The sequence below is a fragment of the Gracilinanus agilis genome, chromosome 2 (genome assembly GCF_016433145.1).
Source record: "Gracilinanus agilis isolate LMUSP501 chromosome 2, AgileGrace, whole genome shotgun sequence".
NCBI classification, from domain to species: domain Eukaryota; kingdom Metazoa; phylum Chordata; class Mammalia; order Didelphimorphia; family Didelphidae; genus Gracilinanus; species Gracilinanus agilis.
In genome coordinates this window covers 39,691,516-39,709,559 of record NC_058131.1, presented here as the reverse complement: position 1 = coordinate 39,709,559, position 18,044 = coordinate 39,691,516, and the positions used below count along the sequence as shown (strand labels likewise).

Sequence of the window (18,044 nt, the reverse complement as noted above, 5' to 3'; positions counted from 1 at the left end):
GAGAGAGAGAGAGAGAGAGAGAGAGAGAGAGAAAGTAGAAATGGAGGGTGCTTCAGTTCTCAGTATGGTTAGTGATATATTTGGGCTTTTTCTTTCCAAGATTACTCATTTCTGATTCCCCCGGCTTCTTTCTCTATCTCTCTCTCTCTCTCTCTCTCTCTCTCTCTCTCTCTCTCTCTCTCTCCATTACTTCCCATGAAACATTTTGGTTTTCTCTCATATTAGAACAATTGATGAAAACAAGAAAAGTGATGTCAAAGTTTGGGGAAGAGCCCAGGGAAAGGTGGCCATTATGCCATGCTATTGGGGTAGGAAGCGGAAGATGGTAGGAGCTTTCTAGACCACCAGTATCTGAGAACTAAAGGCTCTGACATTTCTGCCCTGAACCCTGATGACTTGCCCAGACCAGGAGAGGCTGGTCTCACTCTTCAGACAAGGGGAAATAGGAATTAGTTGGCATCTGAGAGGTCCCTCCAGTCCTGGGTCATAGTTAATATAGAGAAATCCAAAACATTCTATAGCTGCTCTGAATTGGATAGGATTCTGCTATGGCAGAAACCCCATTTACTGTATCCCTGACAAATAATTGATCATTTGAACACTTCCATTGATAGGGAACTCACTACCTCATGAAGCAACCTATTCTATTTTTGGGGGATAACTTTAATTGTTAGAATGTTTTTCCCCTCATGTTGAGCTGAAATCTGAAACAATCTCAGAAAAAAAAAGATTTTACATGGAACCAGTCTTTCAGTTCCACCTGAGAATGGGTCAGGGGATGTTCTTTGTGTGGTCCCCAGGCTAAAGCTGACCCAAGATCAAGTCAGAATTTCTGAAGCTCAGTTTCAAGCTTTAGCCTCATTGTGGGATGATAGAACAAGGGTCAGAACCAAGAACCAGTGTTTCATTTCTTTCCTCCAATCACTTCATTCAAGCTTAGTAGTTCCCTTTTCCCAACCCAACACCAAAGACGACAACTTTCATTCCTTAGGACACCTCGCATCCCTTTCCTTCTGATTATAATCATCAATGTAGGAATGACATCTGAGGCTGGGGAAAGCCCCCTCACTCCTCTGTTCCGCTACTCTGGAGGCCAAGGGTCCAGAACAGTCATCAGGACTGTGTAGAAGTCCACCGAGACAGTCTGAGAGAGTCCACATAGGAGCCAAGGACAGTGAGGGCTGTGAGGAGGAGGAAGGAAGGGCAAGGGGAAACTGGCTTTCTCCTTTTCTCCTCTTCTCTCCGGAGTGGGCAAGCAGGTCCCCTTGGGTGCCTAGATGCGGCTGCCAGAGGTACTCCCAGAGCTGATTGGTAACTTGACACTGTCCGAGGTGCTCTTCAGAGGGGAGGGACCCTTGGCCTGGAGCTTCATTGACCAATACCAGAGGAAGATCAGGAAGCCTGGCGGGTAAGGGGGAGACAGAGAGAGTGAGTGAGGGGCTACCTGTCCAAATTTACCCTTCCCTCCAAGGCCCAGCCCTAATGCCACTAACCTACGGGTTCTAATTCCTCTAAAAAGACCAGTCTCTGATAGTTCTGTCTCAAACCTGTTTCCCCCTTCTTCAGAACTGCTGTTGGCCACCTGAATTTCCCATTTAATAGTTTGTTGTATCATGTGACTATTTAATACTTTTGTATATGGGTCCTATGCCTTTCACTACTCTGGTGGTTCCTCAATGGCAAAGACTGGGGGAGAGGAAAGAACCCTGGATTGAGACTCAAGAGACATGAGTTTGAATCCTGACCCAACAATTTCTAGTCATGTGATCCTTGGCAAAATCATGTCCTCTATCTGGACCTCAGTTTCCTCATCTATTAAATGAAATGGGATGACTAGATGACCTCTAAAATATCTTCTGGCTCAAAATCCTGGGATTGCATCTTCTTCCATATCCCACAGTGTCCCCAGGGCTGGCCCAGAGTAGATGTTACTTATAAACTGGCTACCAGAGGTTCTTCTAGATCCCTCCAATGTGGGGTGCTTCTTTCCTTTAAAAAAATGACTTAGCCTACTTGTCTGGTAGAACAATGAATAGAGAGAGTACTGTTGCTGTATGTCCTCTCTCTCTTTCCTTCTTTCTTTCTTTCTTTCTTTCTTTCTTTCTTTCTTTCTTTCTTTCTCTCTTTCTCTCTTTCTCTCTTTCTCTCTTTCTCTCTTTCTCTCTTTCTTTCTCTTTCCATTTAAACCCTTACCTTCCATCTTAGTACCTGAGACAGAAGAGCAATAAGGACTCTTAGGAATCTTAGAGGTCATTGAATCTAACTAACCCCCCCCCCCTCTCATTTTACAAATGAGGAAGCTGAGGCCAAGAGAAGTCACTTGTCCAAGGTCATAGTCAGGATTTGCACCCAGATCTTTCTGACTCCAATTCTCATGTTTTCTCCATTGTGCTGTGCCACCAGGAATGTGAAGGGGAAGGAAAAAAGAGGGTTTAGAAGACTTTTTTTTTTATCCTGGGACTCCATTCTAGGAGCATAGGGCCACAACCAGTAGGCAATGGGTCGCTCAGGGTCACCCAGCTGGGAAGTGTCTGAGCCCGGATTTGAACCTAGGACCTTTCATCTCTAGGCCTGGCTCTCAATCCACTGAGCTAGCCCAGCTGCCCCTACTTTAGGTTGCAGTTTCTTTAGCAGATGTAGTTTTACAGGGTGGGGTTGCTAGCCCCACGCCCAACCCTCCTCCTTTTTCATCCGGGCTAGGGACCATCCTTAGCCCAGGAGTGGTAAGGGTGGGCGATAGGGGTCAAGTGACTTGCCCATGGTCACACAGCTGGAAGTGTCCGAGGCCGGACTTGAACTTAGGACCTCGAGTCTCTAGGCCTGGCTCTCAATCCACTGAGCCACCCAGCTGCCCCTTAGAAGACTTAGAATACCTTAAAGGATGTTGGACGTCATCTAGTCCAGTACCTTATCGGATTATTCTCCTCTGGTATCAGGCAGAGGAATTGGAGACCACAAACAAGAAAAGGGGTGCCCTAGAGGTCTATGCTGAGGAGTCAGAGGGAAGGCAATGGCAAGGGGGTGGGAACCCCTCATTATTCTGCCCTCAGGTCTAGTTGGCTCTAGGAAGAAAGGGCAGAAGAGGGCCCATACCCACCTTGGAAGGAAGTGATGATGCTGAAGAGATAAAGCACAACCAACTGGAAGATGCCTGAGGTGAAGGCAAAAAAGACCAGCGCCCAAGGCATGCCCAGGACCAGGCTGAGGCCCAACAGGGTGAGGGCATGCTGCCACTTCTGACCACGCTGGTTCAGCCGCAGGATCTGCACCGTCATGGTGACCAGCATCACAGCGTTAAATAGAAACACCAGGCAGAAGTAGCCCAGGTTCATGATGTAGCTGACGATGGGGTCCCTTATCCAGCACCTGCAGGAAGTCCAAGGAGGAAGACAAGAGAAGTAAGACCGAGAGCCTTGCTTGGGGGGAAAAGCTCAGAACTAGGACTTAGAAGACTTGAATTCAAATCCTAGACCTGCCACTAGCTACTTCTACGAGGGGGAAGGGTTAGACCTGGAGCCTCTACCATTCTCACGAGGGTCTGGGCACTTTAAGGAGTGGGAAGAGGGATGCTGTAATGGGAAATGGGAGACCAAGACAACTAACTGGTAGGTTGGGCAGGGAGACAGAGACATACTTAATTAGCTATGGATGGGGGGAGATAAGGTGAAACAGCTGGTGGGGTTGGGAGAGGGCTGGAACTAGATGGTCCCCTCAATTCTCTGCTCTCTCCCTCCCCATCCACTCTGGACACCTACATGGAAGGATAGATGACATTTTCTGATGACTTCTGGACAGTGAGTATGATCGAACCATAGTTCTCCCCATCCACCAATGCTGTCACCGTCACCAAAAAGAGAGGGAGCCCTGGAGAGAGAAAATCCCAGAATTACATCCTCCCCGGCCAGGTCCAACCCTTTTATTTCCCACCTCCCTCACTCTTACTCCATGGCAACCGCTGAGAGCAATGTATTCTGTTCCTGAGGAAGGGAAGGAAGAGGGATTTGCTTGGAAGTCCAGTGAGCCATAAGCCACTTGCACAAATATTTTGATCTGGAAGAGGGGATTATTGGGTTTCTTAAAAACAATGGTAGTAAGGGGGCAGCTGGGTAGCACAGTGGATTGAGAGCCAGGCCTAGAGATGGGAGGTCCTGGGTTCAAATCTGCCCTCAGACTCTTCCCAGCTATGTGACCCTGGGCAAGTCATTTAATCCCCATTGCCTACCCTTACCACTCTTCTGCCTTGGAGCCAATACACAGTATTGACTCTAAGATGGAAGGTAAGGGTTTAAAAAAAACAATGGTAGCAAGACTAAGAGAGAACATAGAATAAAACATCTTTAGGACTGAAATTTTAGGAGGATCCCTGGGGACAGCTGGGTGGCTCAGTGGATAGAGAGCCAGGTCTAGAGATGGGAGGTACCGGGTTCAAATCTGGATTCATATACTTCTTAGGTGTGTAACCTTGGGCAAGTCACTTAACTCCCATTGCCTCACCCTTATTGCTCTTCTGCCTTGAAAGCAACATATAGCTTTGATTCTAAGGTGTAAGGTAAGAGTTTAAAACAAAAGAAAGATACTCTGACATTTCCCTGAACCCCATCCATCCTAAAAACAGATGCTGCCAGGTGAGATAGAATAAAAGTGACTTAGAGAAGAGACTTGATCACTGATCATGAAAGGAAACGTCAAAGATCATAGATATAGAGGTGGCAGAGACTTCAGATACCCCAAAATTCAACCCCTTAACTTTTATCAATTAGAAAACTAAGTCTCAGAGGACTTACATGACTTGCCTAAGGTCATGCAGGTAGCAAGAGGAAGAAGAGGAATTTGAACCCACGTACCATAGGATATATCGCCCAGGTAGGGTTAACTATAAAAATAGAGGTATCAGGAACAGCTGGGTGGCTCAATGGATTGATAGCCAGGCATAGAGATGGGAGATCATTGGTTCAAGACTGGCCTCAGATACTTCCTAGCTGAGTGACCCTGGACAAGTCACTTAACCCCCACTGCCTAGCCCTTAACACTCCTGCCTTGGAACCAAAACACAGTATTGCTTCTAAGATAAAAGGTAAGAGTTTAAAAAAATAGTGGTGTCATAGAAAGAGTTAGGGAAGTCAGTAGGGGAAACACATTGGGGAAGTTAAAGTAGATTCATTCTAGATCAGTGATGGGCAAACTACAGCCTGCAGGCCAGATGAGGCCCCCTTTAATGCTCTATTCCTGTGTGACATTATTCCTAATCTGACGGATACAACAAATAGGATACAATACAATAAAACTTTGAAAGAGCTGCCTTAGAATCAGACTGACAGAGGAGCATTTCCTTTCCTTTGGCCCCTCTTTAGAAAGTTTGCCCATGGCTGGTCTAGATAACGTGACTTTGAGGGAATGGTGAGATGCACGTGAGAAGCAGGCAGTTGGAGGGACTGAGCCAGACTGGAGATATGGCACTGGGAATTATTGATACAAAGGGAAGAAGGGAGGAGTCCATCCAGGGAGAGACTAAGGGCAGAGAAGAGGATCAAAGACAATGATTTGGGTGATCTTGATTTAGAGACAAAACAGCAAAGAGGAGGCGTCAGAGAGACTGGATCTCCCCTAGCACGCAGCCCAGGACGCTGACTATAGAAGGCATTTAATATTTGTTGAGTGAATAGTATAGTTGACATCTACATAACACTCAATTTACAGAGTGCTTTACATTTAATATTTCAAAATGAATGGCTGGGTAGATAGAAAAATGAATGGATAGATGAAGTAGAGTAGCATAGCCAGGAGAGCTGAGGGAGGAAAGCATTTCAGGACGGAAGTGGTATTCCATAATGTTAAATATAAACCTTCTTTCCAGTGTCAAGTTGAGATCCACCAGCCCCAGCATCCCCCATTCAACCTCCTCCACTTCCACTGGTGTGCTGGAGGACCCCACACCCCGCCTCCTCCAGCTATGTATGTTCCAGCATCCCCAACCCGATCTCCTCTCCCCAGGCCCAGCCTGCCTGCTCACCCCAGCCCACAAGGCACAGCTTGACCAGGTAGCCATGGACATAGGTGCTGAAGACCTCCACAACCAGCCGATAGAGGTTATAGCCTTCAATGCCCATCCAAGTGAGGCAGGCCAGCAGAGAGAAATGCAGGAAGATGGCGCTGGTCCGGCAGCCCATCTCGTTCTCCATGAGAGCCACAGGTTCACTGAGCAGAAAGCTCAGGTCCAAGAAGAAGACAGAGAGTAGGAGGTTCATGTGGACTTTGATGGTGTAGTCTCTCTGCTTCCTCCTGAGGGAAGCACAAAACCATAGCATTTCATTGATTGAAAGAGGGCTACGAGGGCAGCTGCCCTAACCCTCTGACTGTGGAGGAGAAGGCTGAGGCCAAGAGAAGGGAAGTCCTTCATTCGTGTCACACAGGCACCAAGGAGCAGAGCTGGGATGCAAACCCACGGCCTCTGACTGCAAAGCTGGCAAGCTCGCCTCTGCAGCGGACAGAGAGCTGGTCTGCCCCGAATGTAATTTGGCAGTGAGAAGGACGGATTTCAAGCCAGAGACCAAGGTTTGTGTCCCAATTCTGCTGTGTCCTTGCTGGGGGACTTTAGGCAAGTCTTCTCCGGGCTTCATTTCTCCACTTGGAAACTAAGGGGGTCAGACACAATCGTCTCTGAGATCTTTTACAGCTCTAAGATCCTATGACCTGCCTTGGGTCAGTCCTAGGGCTGAGGTTCAGGATATCTGTAAAACTCCCTGGGGTTGTGAGTATGGGACCTCTGGGCAGCCTTCTCCAAGAATTCATGTTTGAGATAGCAGGACGCTGGGGAAACAGCTCACATTGGAGTGCTGAACTGAGTGCAAATCCTGGTTCTGCTACCTATGGTGACTTTAGGGAACTCATTTAACTATGCCTTCATTTCCTCATCTGTAAAAGGAAGGGGTTGGACCAGGTGACCATTAAAGTCCTCTTATTTCCAGCTCTTAACCGACTCCCAATTTTGTGACTTCAGCTAATGAATCGATGTGGAAGCAAGAGGTAAGTTAAGGCTCCTTTAAGTAACTAGCTTTCCCAGGGCTTTGAAAATATGGTTCAGGGGGCAGTTAGGTGGCTCAGTGGATTGAGAGTCAAGCCTAGAGATGGGAGGTCCTAGGTTCAAATCTGGCCTCAGACACTTCCGTGACCCTGGGCAAGTCAATTAACCCCCATCACCCAGCCCTTACTACTCTTCTGCCTTGGAACCAATACACAGTATTGATTCTAAGATGGAAGGTAAGGGTTAAAAAAAAAGAAAATGGGTTTAATTTACAAAAACTCAACATACATGCAATTTCCTAAGAACATGGAAATAACCAACTTCACAGTGTTGGTTGCTCCAGGGTCTGAGGTGAAGTTTAGTTACAAGATGGTGGAAGATAGAGGTGCTAATCCTCAACTTTAGAAGGGTGCCAACCACAAACGCTGCCTGCTCCTTCTCTCCCACAGTCCCACCCAACCTCCTCTTGGGCCAAGCTGATCTATACCGAGAGAAGAGGTAGATGGCGATCGTCAGGACACAAGCCAACGCGGAGATGATGCAGCCGATGTAGGAAAGGAGAGTGAGATAGTGTTTGTGGACGACATCAATCTCTACAGAAGAGACCTGTGGCCAGAAAAAAGTGTCACAACGAGCCCAGCTGGAGCAAAGGAAGACGAGGGAGGAATTGGCTTGGGAGAGGTGGGAGGCCATCACTCACCATCAGAACAGCAAAGTAAGTCAGATGGTTGCAGAGGCAGGATGTGTTTGTGTCCCCCACCTTTGTCTGGCACCCAGAATCACTCCAGCTCCCAGGGCTTCCAGCTGAGGAGAGATCATAGGGACCCAAACACATTAGTTCCAATCCCCTCATGGGGGGCCTTAAGCACAAAGACTTCTTCATGTAGTCTCTCACTACTCAGAGTAGTTTCGAGGCTCCTGTGTGTATCGCTTCCCTCAACCTCTCCCCAGCTAACTTTCCAGTGCTCCATCCTCATCTCCAAAGTGGGGGAATTGGACTAGACTGGGTTCTTCAGTTTTTTCCTGGACTCCATTGGCAGTCTGGTGAAGTCCATGGACTTCTTCAGAATAAGGGTTTGAAATGCAGAAATGACACGGGAATTCAAAGGATGTCAATTTTATTGAAATGTTATCAAAATTTTAAAAAAGTTCATTGACCCCAGGTTAAGGACCCCTAGACTAGGTGGCCTCTAAGGTCCTTTCTAGCTCTGTCTATGGTCCTAATCATAAACGAATCCTAATCATATGGTCCTAATAGTATGTCCTCTCCTTCTCATGTGTTCCCCTTGGCTCAGGGGAACACAGGGGAGGACAGACTTTGTGATTAACTATTCAATGTTTAATTCTTGGTTCTGAATCTCCTCTCCAGCCAAGAAAATCAGCCAAAGGGTTTTCCTGTTTGGATAAGTTTTGGGGACATGCCACAAAGCATCCTTAGTCAATATTAGGTAGTTTGGGACAGGCTGGACCTATACCTCCTACCACCTTCAAAGGTCAGGTGCATAACCCTAAATAAACCAGCGTGGCTCTGTTTTCCTGAAATTTGCTCCAACTTTTCCAGAAACTCTCTGTAGTCCCAGCCTGGGCTCCCTCAACATGGAATAATTTCCCTAATTTCATTCATCAGTTTCCATTTTGACCTAAAATTTCTGATTTCCAGCTTTAAGAGACTGTTCTAGTTCTAGCACCTGCACCTTCTGAAGTCTCTCCATTCCCTTTCCCAAGTCCCATCTCTGCTTGGCTTAATTCTCTTCAGGTTCAACAGGTCCCATTCACCAGCTATTCTCACTCTCAATTCAGACCATTATTCCACGTATCTCATAAACAGGCAGTGTGGCTCGAGCAGAAAAAGCTGGATTTGGAGCCCCAAGGCTTGGGTTCAAATCCTAATTCTACCATTAGTATAATTTTTGTCCTAAAGACATAAAGAAGTTAAAACTTGATACTTCTCTAGCTGGTGCTTCCCTTGGCCTCTGGTGCTGACTAGCTGTACAACATTCAGCAAATCATTTGACCTTCTTGGTCTTCAGTTTCCTCATAGTAAAATGAAGCAGGTGAGTGACCTAGCTGGCCTCTCTGATCTTGTTCATTGCCCTGATGAACAGGGTCTGGGAGTTTTTACAGGAAGACTGAAAATGGACAAGTTTATTTTCCGAGTTGTCAATGGAAACAACCTCTCTAAGTTTCAGTTTCCTCATTTGTATAAAAGATGTTGAGTTAGATAACTGCTGAGATCTCTTCCAACTCTAGATCTCTGTCTCTTCTTGGCCAAATTCTACCCATCTCTCTCCTTCAAATCCAGCTCAAAACATCCCAGGTCTCTGCTCACCCCAGTTGCTTCAGTCTCTTAAATAAATCAATTCAAGATTTCATAGCAGGGATTAACCTAATGCTGAGAAGTCCCCTGATCACTCATTCCATACTTACAGGCAGGGTTCTCTTCCCAGAACACGCACTGTAGGGTCACATTCTTCTGTAAAAACCAAAAAGGTATGTGCTTGTGACTCTCAGCATTCACTGTCACTTAGGGGATTAGGGGAGAGGAAGTGGATATGATTTTGGAAAATTTAATTCTAAGCCTAAATGTGCAAATAGACCCATCTTTCAGGATAGAACAGACTGTTCATTCAATCATAATGGGCAGTAATTTTATAGGAAAGCATTGGATGCACAGATAAGCTGGGGGAAGAAAGAAATTGAGGCAGGAGAATGGACAGCACCAAGGAAAGTAATGACCAATGGGTCCTTCCTGGTTCCATCACTCACTAACTGGATGACTGAATAAGTCATGTACTTTCTTTGGGTCTCAGTGTTTGCCTTTTTAGAATGAGGTGCTTGGATTAGATGATCTCTAAAGTCTTTTCTAACTCCAAATCCTACTCATTCATTCATTCATTCATTTATTCACTCACTCACTCATTCATTCAGCTGAATTTATGACAAGATGGCCTAAACCCCCTTGACTTCCCTGTCCATAAAGAAGAGAAAGGATCTACATGAAGGTAGGGAGACCAGATAGACCCACCTTCTAGGACCACCTTCCCCCCTCCAGGCTGGGTTTTTTCCACTCACCGGCTGTGGCTGGTGCCAGAAGGTAAGGACCACAGGTTCCTGGAGGTTGAACACCTTGGTGTTCTGTACAACAATACCCAGGACTTTTTCCCCGAGGACTTGGCTGGAGTTTTTGTCCTGAATACATAGAGAAGGTGAAACTTGACGCCTGTGTCTATTGATGGTGTCTTCTCTTGCATCTGTTACTGACTAGTTCCATCTATGTGACCTTGGGTAAATCACTGGCCAGATTTATTGTCTGAAGTGCCTCCTGCCAAATTTGCCTCCCTTTCTTCCCCTCCCCACTCTACTTCCAGAGTCTTCATGCCCTCCTGCTCTCTCCCCACTCCCACTATTTTCACTTGCTTTCATGTGAATGGGGGAGAGCCAAGGCGCCATGAGACCTCTTTCAGGGTGAGTTACATTTAAAGCTCTACCTCTTGTGGAATGAAAGATGACATTTCCATAAAGTAATCATTGGCATCGCAGAACAAGTTCCGGGTGCTCTTCAGTGTCAAAAGCTTTTCTGGCGCCCCAAATCACTTGAGGCTCACACCTCTGGCTATCTACTCTGCCTATGGATAAAACTGGCTTTACTGAGAGTCGGGGAATTTTGAGGTAAATGCTACAGAAATGTGAGCTATTATTATGATTCACCCAATTTTAAAGCCCTGATTCCCCTGTTCTCCTCCCCTAACACACTTATAAGAAGTCTTCTTCCCTTAGGAAAGGAGAAGCAGGATGGCTTCCCAGCTGGGGTACCTGGAATAGGGCCTGGCTGCTAAAATCCACAAACAGGAGCCTCTTGTCAGCCTCCCCTCTCCTGCCTTTGGCCTTTTCAAACAGGGCACTGGGCAGCTTCACTGAGTACTCTTGCACTGTACTCTGGTCCATCTGTAAAATCCAAGGGACGGTCAATAGAGGAATTCAGGCCCTCCTGAAACAACAGTCATGGCAGATACAAAGGATCTAGACTCCCCCCAACCCCACCCTGCAGTGGGCTTCATATGCATTGGGATCAAGAAACCAAAACCTCAATCCCAGGAGGGCAGACTACCTAAGAGCCACAAGCTTGGGGCCATCACGCTAGAAATAGGAAAGATGAATAACCCCACATGGCTCTGATGAATCTTTTATTCCTCGTTCTCTTGGTTTGTGGCTTGAAGTTCAATGAGTTAGAACCCTGGGGATGTCATTGCCTCAGCCTCTCCCCTTCCCACCAACCAGTGCCAAGGACAGCCAGCCCTGAAACTTTGTCCTCCCAGCTCCAGATAGCCGCCTTGTCCCTCTGTGCCTCTAGTCCCAAAGGGGAAGGGAAGACAGTGTGAGTGGCTCAGGGCAAACTCATTTTTTTTGCAATTAGAAAAACAATTCAACTCAAAATGTACATATTATAGTTGTCAATCAGGTCTCCAGGACATCCAACAGGGACAAGAAGGAGAGAGGATTGGGACTGGTATAGTAAATAAACCCCCTCTACCAATGCAGGTTATTACCTTTTCTATAACTTTTTTTTAAAACCCTCACCTTCCATCTTAGAATTGATGCTGTGTATTGGTTCCAAGGCAGAAGAGTGTTAAAGGCTGGGCAACGGGGGTCAAGTGACTTACTCAGGGTCACTCAGCTAGGAAGTGTCTGAGGCCAGATTTGAACCCAGGACGTCCCATCTCTAGGCCTGGCTTTCAATCCACAGAGCCACCCGGCTGCCCTCTTTTTTATAACTTAGACTGAGAGAGCTACCTAGAGAACTAGAGATTAAGTCACTTGCCCAAGATTGCACAGCCAGGGTGTGTCAGAGGCAGGCTTGAATGCAATGGGTCTCTGTAATCCTTAATGAGTACTTATAAGGGATTCTGAAGCTTCAGTTTCTGTTCCTTCCCTTCCACCCTGGCATCTGGCAAACAGATGTCAGTCCACAGTGGTGACTGGCCAGCAAGACAGTTAACAAAGATGGCAGTTTCTGTCTGAGCCTAACCTCCATGCCCACACCTATCCCACCCTCCATGAGTCACATCTCTGTGCCTGGTCCACCACAGAATCCATTCTGAGTTTAACACTGGGGCTGTGAGCACCATCTGGCTTTTGCTGAGCCCAGAGTCCTTTTCTGCTCTGCACTGGGACCCAGTGCCCGGTTCTTGACTTAGGACCTTCTCCCCTTGCCCATTCCTTCTCCCTTCCTCCTCTGACTGCCCAGATACTAACCTTTGCTTTGGAATGGATATGTAGATCCTTAACTCCTGGCCTCAGTTTCCATACAGTGGCATTGATCTTCTCCTTCTCGAAGGAAGCCTTATCCCCTTTGAAGTGGACACCCACCAATTTTGACTCTAAGCTCTGAAGATAACTAGAGAGCAAGAGAAGAGAACAGAGGCACCCCCTCCTCAGTCACTGAAGAGATGGTGTCATAGAAAGAGCATGGAATTTTGTGATCAGATGTCCTTTGTGTAATTAGAAATCTTGACCCCTTGGACTTCATCTCCCAGGATCCTTTCCCCTTCATCCACATAGCATCCTTATGTATTGCAAACAACTTTGCTTCAACCTTGCCTTTTCGCTCTCTTCTCTCCCCAGTGGACGAAGGGGAAAGGATTCTGGGAGATGAAGTCCAAGGGGTCAAGACTTCTAATTACACCCCTTGGTTCAAGGCTTGTTTCTGAAAATAGCTAGCTGTGTGACCCTGAGAAAGTCACCTAGCAGCTCTGGTTCCCTACCTATCTGACCAAGACGTTGTGAGAAAAGAGCTTTGTGAAGCTTCAAACACCCTGGAAATTGTGGTTATTTCTATTGTAGAAGGAGAGGGATGGGGGCAGAGCAGGGAGAAGAGAGTGATACAGGAGGGAAGAGAGGAAGGAAGAGGTGATGGAAAGAGAAGGCAAAAAAGGAAGGGAAAATCGGAAGGGAGACAGGAAAGTGATATGATAGGAGAATAGAAGTGGGAAAGAAGAGAGCAGGTCAATCAATGAATCAATCAACATTTATTAGGCACATACATTGTACTAAGGCTTGGGATATCCAATGGGGCTAATGCCAGTCCCTGGCCTCAAGGAGCTCATAGCCCATTTTCACAGAGGACCAATGACATCATAGGGTGATGTCTTGACTTGTGTGTGAATTGAGTCTAAGTGAGGGAGAGTCACACAAAGCCATTAGCCTCATTAGTCATCAAAGGCCAGTGGCAGAAAAAAAGTCAGGGTGACTGGTGATGGCCCAGCATGTAGTGGATTGCCTTGGCATCTCTGATGTCTGACCAAGCCCTCTAGTGCTCCATAGCACCTGCTTCAGCTGCCTTCGGGGCTACTGGAACAAATTGTTCTCATCCACCCATTTCACTGGAGGAAGTCTTCATGTTTGGGGTAGACAACTGCCTAACAACTGATGGGCTTGTGGCCCATTGGTTACCCTCAACCTGATTTAGCTCAGCTGCCAAGATGATTTACCAGGATGTGGCCACCAGGCAGGCTACAGCTTCTTAGGGCCACCATTGAGAGTGGAGTGAAAAGTAGACACCAAAGGTGGATGAGCAGCCCTGAAAAGTTCTTGATAAGCCCTCATACCAGAGGTGTTAGTCTTCCTTGGACACCCATATATTCCATATCTAAGATAAATAGGAAATAATCAATGGAGGGAAGGTACTAGAATTAAGAGAGGTTGGGGAAGTTGGATTTAGTTGGGACTTAAAAGAAGCCAAAAAAGGTCAAGAAGCTGAGTTGAGGAGAAGGAAAAGTACTCTGTGAGAGGAGAAAATGTAGGTTTCAGCTCCAACTCTGTGTGATCTTGGATAAGTCACTCAAGCAGGCCTCAGTGACTTCCTCAAAAAAAAAAAGTTTGTAGCCTTTAAAAAATAATTGGCAACTGGGCAAGTCACTTGACCCCCATTGCCCACCCTTACCACTCTTCCACCTATGAGACAATACACCAAAAGTTAAGGATTTAAAAAAAAATAATTGGCAATTATATATCAATATGACTGATTTTTTTATGATCTTGTATATTTTGTTTTATGTATTTAAAAATATTCTTTTGAGAAAGGCTCCAAAGGCATCACCAGTTTGCTCCAGAAGTTCAGGACACACAAGGAAGGGAAAGAGTCGCTGTTCTAAAAGAAGAGATCAGATGTTCACTCTGCTCTACTCTTTGACTCTGACTCCAGGGAGAAGACTTCATTTCACAAAAAAAGGGAAAAAAAAACCAAGGGAGTGTTGGAAACAACCTTAGAGGAAGGTAGGATGAGAAGCTGAGGTCCGCAGTGGAGAAGTACCTTGCCAAAAGTCTCGGTCAACAAAGAGGGCAGCCATGGGATTAGAACCCGTGTGTCCTGTCCCCAGGCTCCTGGCTCTTTTCACACGGCCACAGAACTTTCTGACAAAAAGGAAAGGGAGCTGGGAGGCCTCAGGAAGTGGTGAGTTCCCCACCTTAGAGGTCTGTAAGCAGAGGCTGCATGATCACTTGCCAGGTGGGGATACCTTGTCATGTCTGAGTTGGACCAGACCACTGTGGTCTCTTCCAAATCCAGAAATCTGTGATTCTAAGAAATCTGACTCAAAGCTTCCTCATTTTTTCCTTTCATCTCCTTCCTTCCCCTCTGTCCACTCCACCCCTTTGGGAGGCTGTGGTTGGAGACCTTTCCAAGCCCTCATGGTTCTCACTGCCTAACCCCTGTGGCCCAGTGCCCCCATACTGTGACACTGTGGGAAGCAGCAGGGAGTTCCTGGAATACTTACTGGCTGACAGAGGACGATGGCTTCCTGCCGGCCTTTCCCGGGTTACTCAAGAACACGCTGAGGGACTGGAGCTCCCACTTCAGTTCACACATGTCAACCGACCCACCGTGGGAAGAGATGTCACCAGGAGGGTCTGGGGAAGGCAAGGGGGTCCCAGTTAAGATGGGCTCCATCACTGACATCCCACCTGCTCCCCTCTCCCCAAGCAGGGCAGGCCACCTCCAGCTTGGCCAAAGTAGCAAAGATGTTGAAGGCTTTAAACGAAACTCTTGGCCCCTCCATCCTCAACCCAATAGGCTCCCATCTCAATCGCTCCATATTTATTAAGTGCCCACTATGTGCCAGGCACTTTGCTAAGCCCTGGAGACACCAAAGGAGGCAAATTGACAGTCCTTACCCTGAAGGAGCTTCAGTTTAATGGATTAGGTTGTAATCTAGGGATCTTTGGGCCTCATCCCCTCCCAAACAGACCCAACTCGGGGATTATCTCCTCCATGAAACGTTCTCTGATCCCCTGGTTTAAAGTGTCCTCTCCCTTCTCAAATTTCTCACAGTACTAGTCCTGGACTTCTCATTTGTGCTTGTCTTCTTCTCCCTCATCAGGCAGTTATTTGTATAAATGCCTTTCTCCCCCTACTTCCTCCTGCCTCTACTTAGACAATTCTATCCACCTCAGCACAAGACTGGGCAGAAGAAGAGAGACCCAAAGAATGGAGAAGGAGGAAGCACGAAAACCTCCCCAGACCCCGACCCAAGAGCGAATCCTCTCCAGATCCTGCTCCCACCTCCCATCATTACCATGGAAGTTGAAGGTGTAGCGATGGCTGTTGAGAAGACTGGTGTTCTGCGGTTTTCTCCAGGAGCTGTAGGAAGGGTTGAGAAGTGGGGGGCTCTGCCTTGGGTCTGCTATCTCCAGATGGCCGAAGCACAGGAATTCCCCAGCCTGGTCACTCAGCTCATAGGTAGTCTTGCCATAAGTGAGCTGGAGCTTCTGGGCATTCGGAAGCCAGTCGAGGCAGAAATGATACGGGCCTCGGGGAACAGGGAAGCTCCAGACTGCAGGGGACTTTATGGGGGGGAAAGGGGCCGTGATGGTTAGGGCATCTTCTGTGTTCTCGATGACAACGTGATAGGAATGGCTCTGGTTATAGATCAGCTTGCTCAAGTGGGTCTGATTCCTTTCCCCACAGAATCTGAACTCATCCTTGTGGTCACTGCCACGTATCCCTGTAGCAGAGAAAGAAAAGCAGATAAACCATGAAGCTCAGAATAGTCGTGGCTGGGGGGGAAACTCAGTACAATTGTAGTTCCCAACTAAGTGAGCAATGGGAGCCCCAGGCCCTCCGTCTGCTTGTTGTCTTCCTATAATTCACTTCCTTAAAGATTTTCTAAACTATGTAAGAAGACCCTAAACTATGTAAACCCTAAACTATTTTCTAAATTATGTAAGAAGACCCTAAACTATGTAAACTCTAAACTATGTAAGAAGACTTTCTGGGCCTCAGTTTCTTCCACTGCAAAATGAGAAGGTTGGACTAGAAGTCCTGACGTCCTTTCTAGTGTTAGGACCTTATTTGCCAGGAACTTGAAGGCCCTTTGAGGCTCTAAAAAGTCTATAAGACAGACTGTCAAACCTACTCCATAAAGGTCTTGAAATAGTGAGTGGATGGGATGAGAGGAAAAGGCTTGGGGAGTCAAGATGGTGAGACTCAAAGGAAATAAGATCTGGACCTGAAAGGAACTTTAGAGTTCATCAGGTCAAATCCTCTCATTTTATTGCACTTATTTATTTATTCATTTGCTTACTAAAATATTTATTTTCAATATTCATTAAAATTTTTTTTGAGTTCTGAATTCTCTCCCTCCCTTTTGCTCATCCTTCCACCCACTAAGAAGGCAGAAAAGTCAGAAAGGGTTATAAAGATCCTCACTTCCAATACCTTCATTTTATAGATGGGGAAATTGAGGTCCAGAGAGGGGAGTTAATTTTCTTAAGGTCACACTGGGAATTGGTGGAAGAGCCAGGACTCCTGACCAACTCTAGTCTAGATGCTTCCCCTGTACCATATTTTCTCAACTGTATAGAGTTGGTAATACAAATGGAAAGAAGAGGGGCACTCAGGGAGGGTCCATCTGGGGAAGGGGTACTCAGAGATGAGGAAGGACACAATACCTTGGAGGAAGAAGAACAGACTCATATGGACAACCATTGTCTTAGGAAATGCCTGGGCTGCCATTTTCCTCATTAGGGTCGCAGGGAAGTCACCACCTGAAAAAAGCCAAGACCAACATCAGCCTTCATCCTGGTATTTTTTTCCTGGAGTCATTGAGTTAGGAAACCTCATATTTTAATCCTGCCTCATAAAATTATTAGTGGGTGACCCTGGGTGAGTCATTTAACCTCTGTTGGCCTCAATTCTCTCATCTGTAAAATGGGGATATTCACAGGGTTGCTGTAAGGACCAAAAGAGAGATAATATATGTAAACGAGGGGATGGCCAGTGTAGCATAGTTATGGTTTGAGTATAAGAGTGTGGAGGTTTTTCTTTTTTTAAAAAAACAACATCAGATATGAGAAATTTCTCTGAGCTGTCAATAAGAAGCCATACAACCTTGAATCAGGAGAGGGCCTTTGAGATGGTCAAGTCTAATCCCCCATTTTACAGATAAGGTAACCTAAGCACAGAGAGAGAGATGGTCAGTAACAGAACCAGGACTACAACCCATTGTGGTGCATTTAGGATGTTTCTAGTCCTGTTTCTGCTACTCATTACCTGGGTAACCTTGGGTGAGTTATTTTTCCATCTGTAAGATGAGAAGGTTGGCATAGATGATACCTGTGGTCTCTTCCAGTTCTATGATCCCAAGATGGTAGGTCTCTTGAATTCCCTTTCATTGCCCTGGTCCAAGATGTCTTCCTAACCATCAGAAACATTTTCATGTGTTTCCCAGCCACAGGGAGGAGAGGCTAAACATTATAGGAAGGGTGTTTAGGGCTGGGGACAACTACGAAGCCCCCAAACTCCCAGGGCAGGAGGAAAATAAAAGAGAACGGTGAGTCTCCAAGGCAGGTATCCTGATGCGAGGGGGCATCACCTGGACTGCTCTTCTGCCTTCTGCCACAAGAGGGGAACGATGGTCCACTCATTGTCCTTTCTTCTGGTGGAAATGCCACCTAACTTGCTTCTTGTCTATTAGAACTGGGGATATGGCTAAGGTGCTCCACTCCTTTAAATGGTCAGATTAACTCA

The 18,044-nt window shown here is 46.5% G+C and overlaps 1 protein-coding gene across 1 annotated transcript in view; it reads right to left on the bottom strand.

The window, feature by feature from the left end:
* Positions 1 to 906: 906 nt before the first annotated feature.
* Positions 907 to 18,044, bottom strand: part of ADGRG1 (adhesion G protein-coupled receptor G1) — an 89,632-nt gene continuing 72,494 nt past the window's right edge. Inside the window, exons 2-14 of the mRNA XM_044663092.1 lie at positions 16,967 to 17,062; positions 15,592 to 16,020; positions 14,794 to 14,926; positions 12,275 to 12,416; positions 10,835 to 10,966; positions 10,094 to 10,210; positions 9,449 to 9,491; positions 7,722 to 7,825; positions 7,509 to 7,627; positions 6,011 to 6,279; positions 3,756 to 3,864; positions 3,098 to 3,366; positions 907 to 1,401 (exon numbers count right to left, since the gene is read on the bottom strand). Coding sequence (XP_044519027.1) covers positions 1,274 to 1,401; positions 3,098 to 3,366; positions 3,756 to 3,864; positions 6,011 to 6,279; positions 7,509 to 7,627; positions 7,722 to 7,825; positions 9,449 to 9,491; positions 10,094 to 10,210; positions 10,835 to 10,966; positions 12,275 to 12,416; positions 14,794 to 14,926; positions 15,592 to 16,020; positions 16,967 to 17,039 — 2,067 coding nt within the window. The 5' untranslated portion in view covers positions 17,040 to 17,062 and the 3' untranslated portion in view covers positions 907 to 1,273. The remainder of the gene's footprint in view (positions 1,402 to 3,097; positions 3,367 to 3,755; positions 3,865 to 6,010; positions 6,280 to 7,508; positions 7,628 to 7,721; positions 7,826 to 9,448; positions 9,492 to 10,093; positions 10,211 to 10,834; positions 10,967 to 12,274; positions 12,417 to 14,793; positions 14,927 to 15,591; positions 16,021 to 16,966; positions 17,063 to 18,044) is intronic.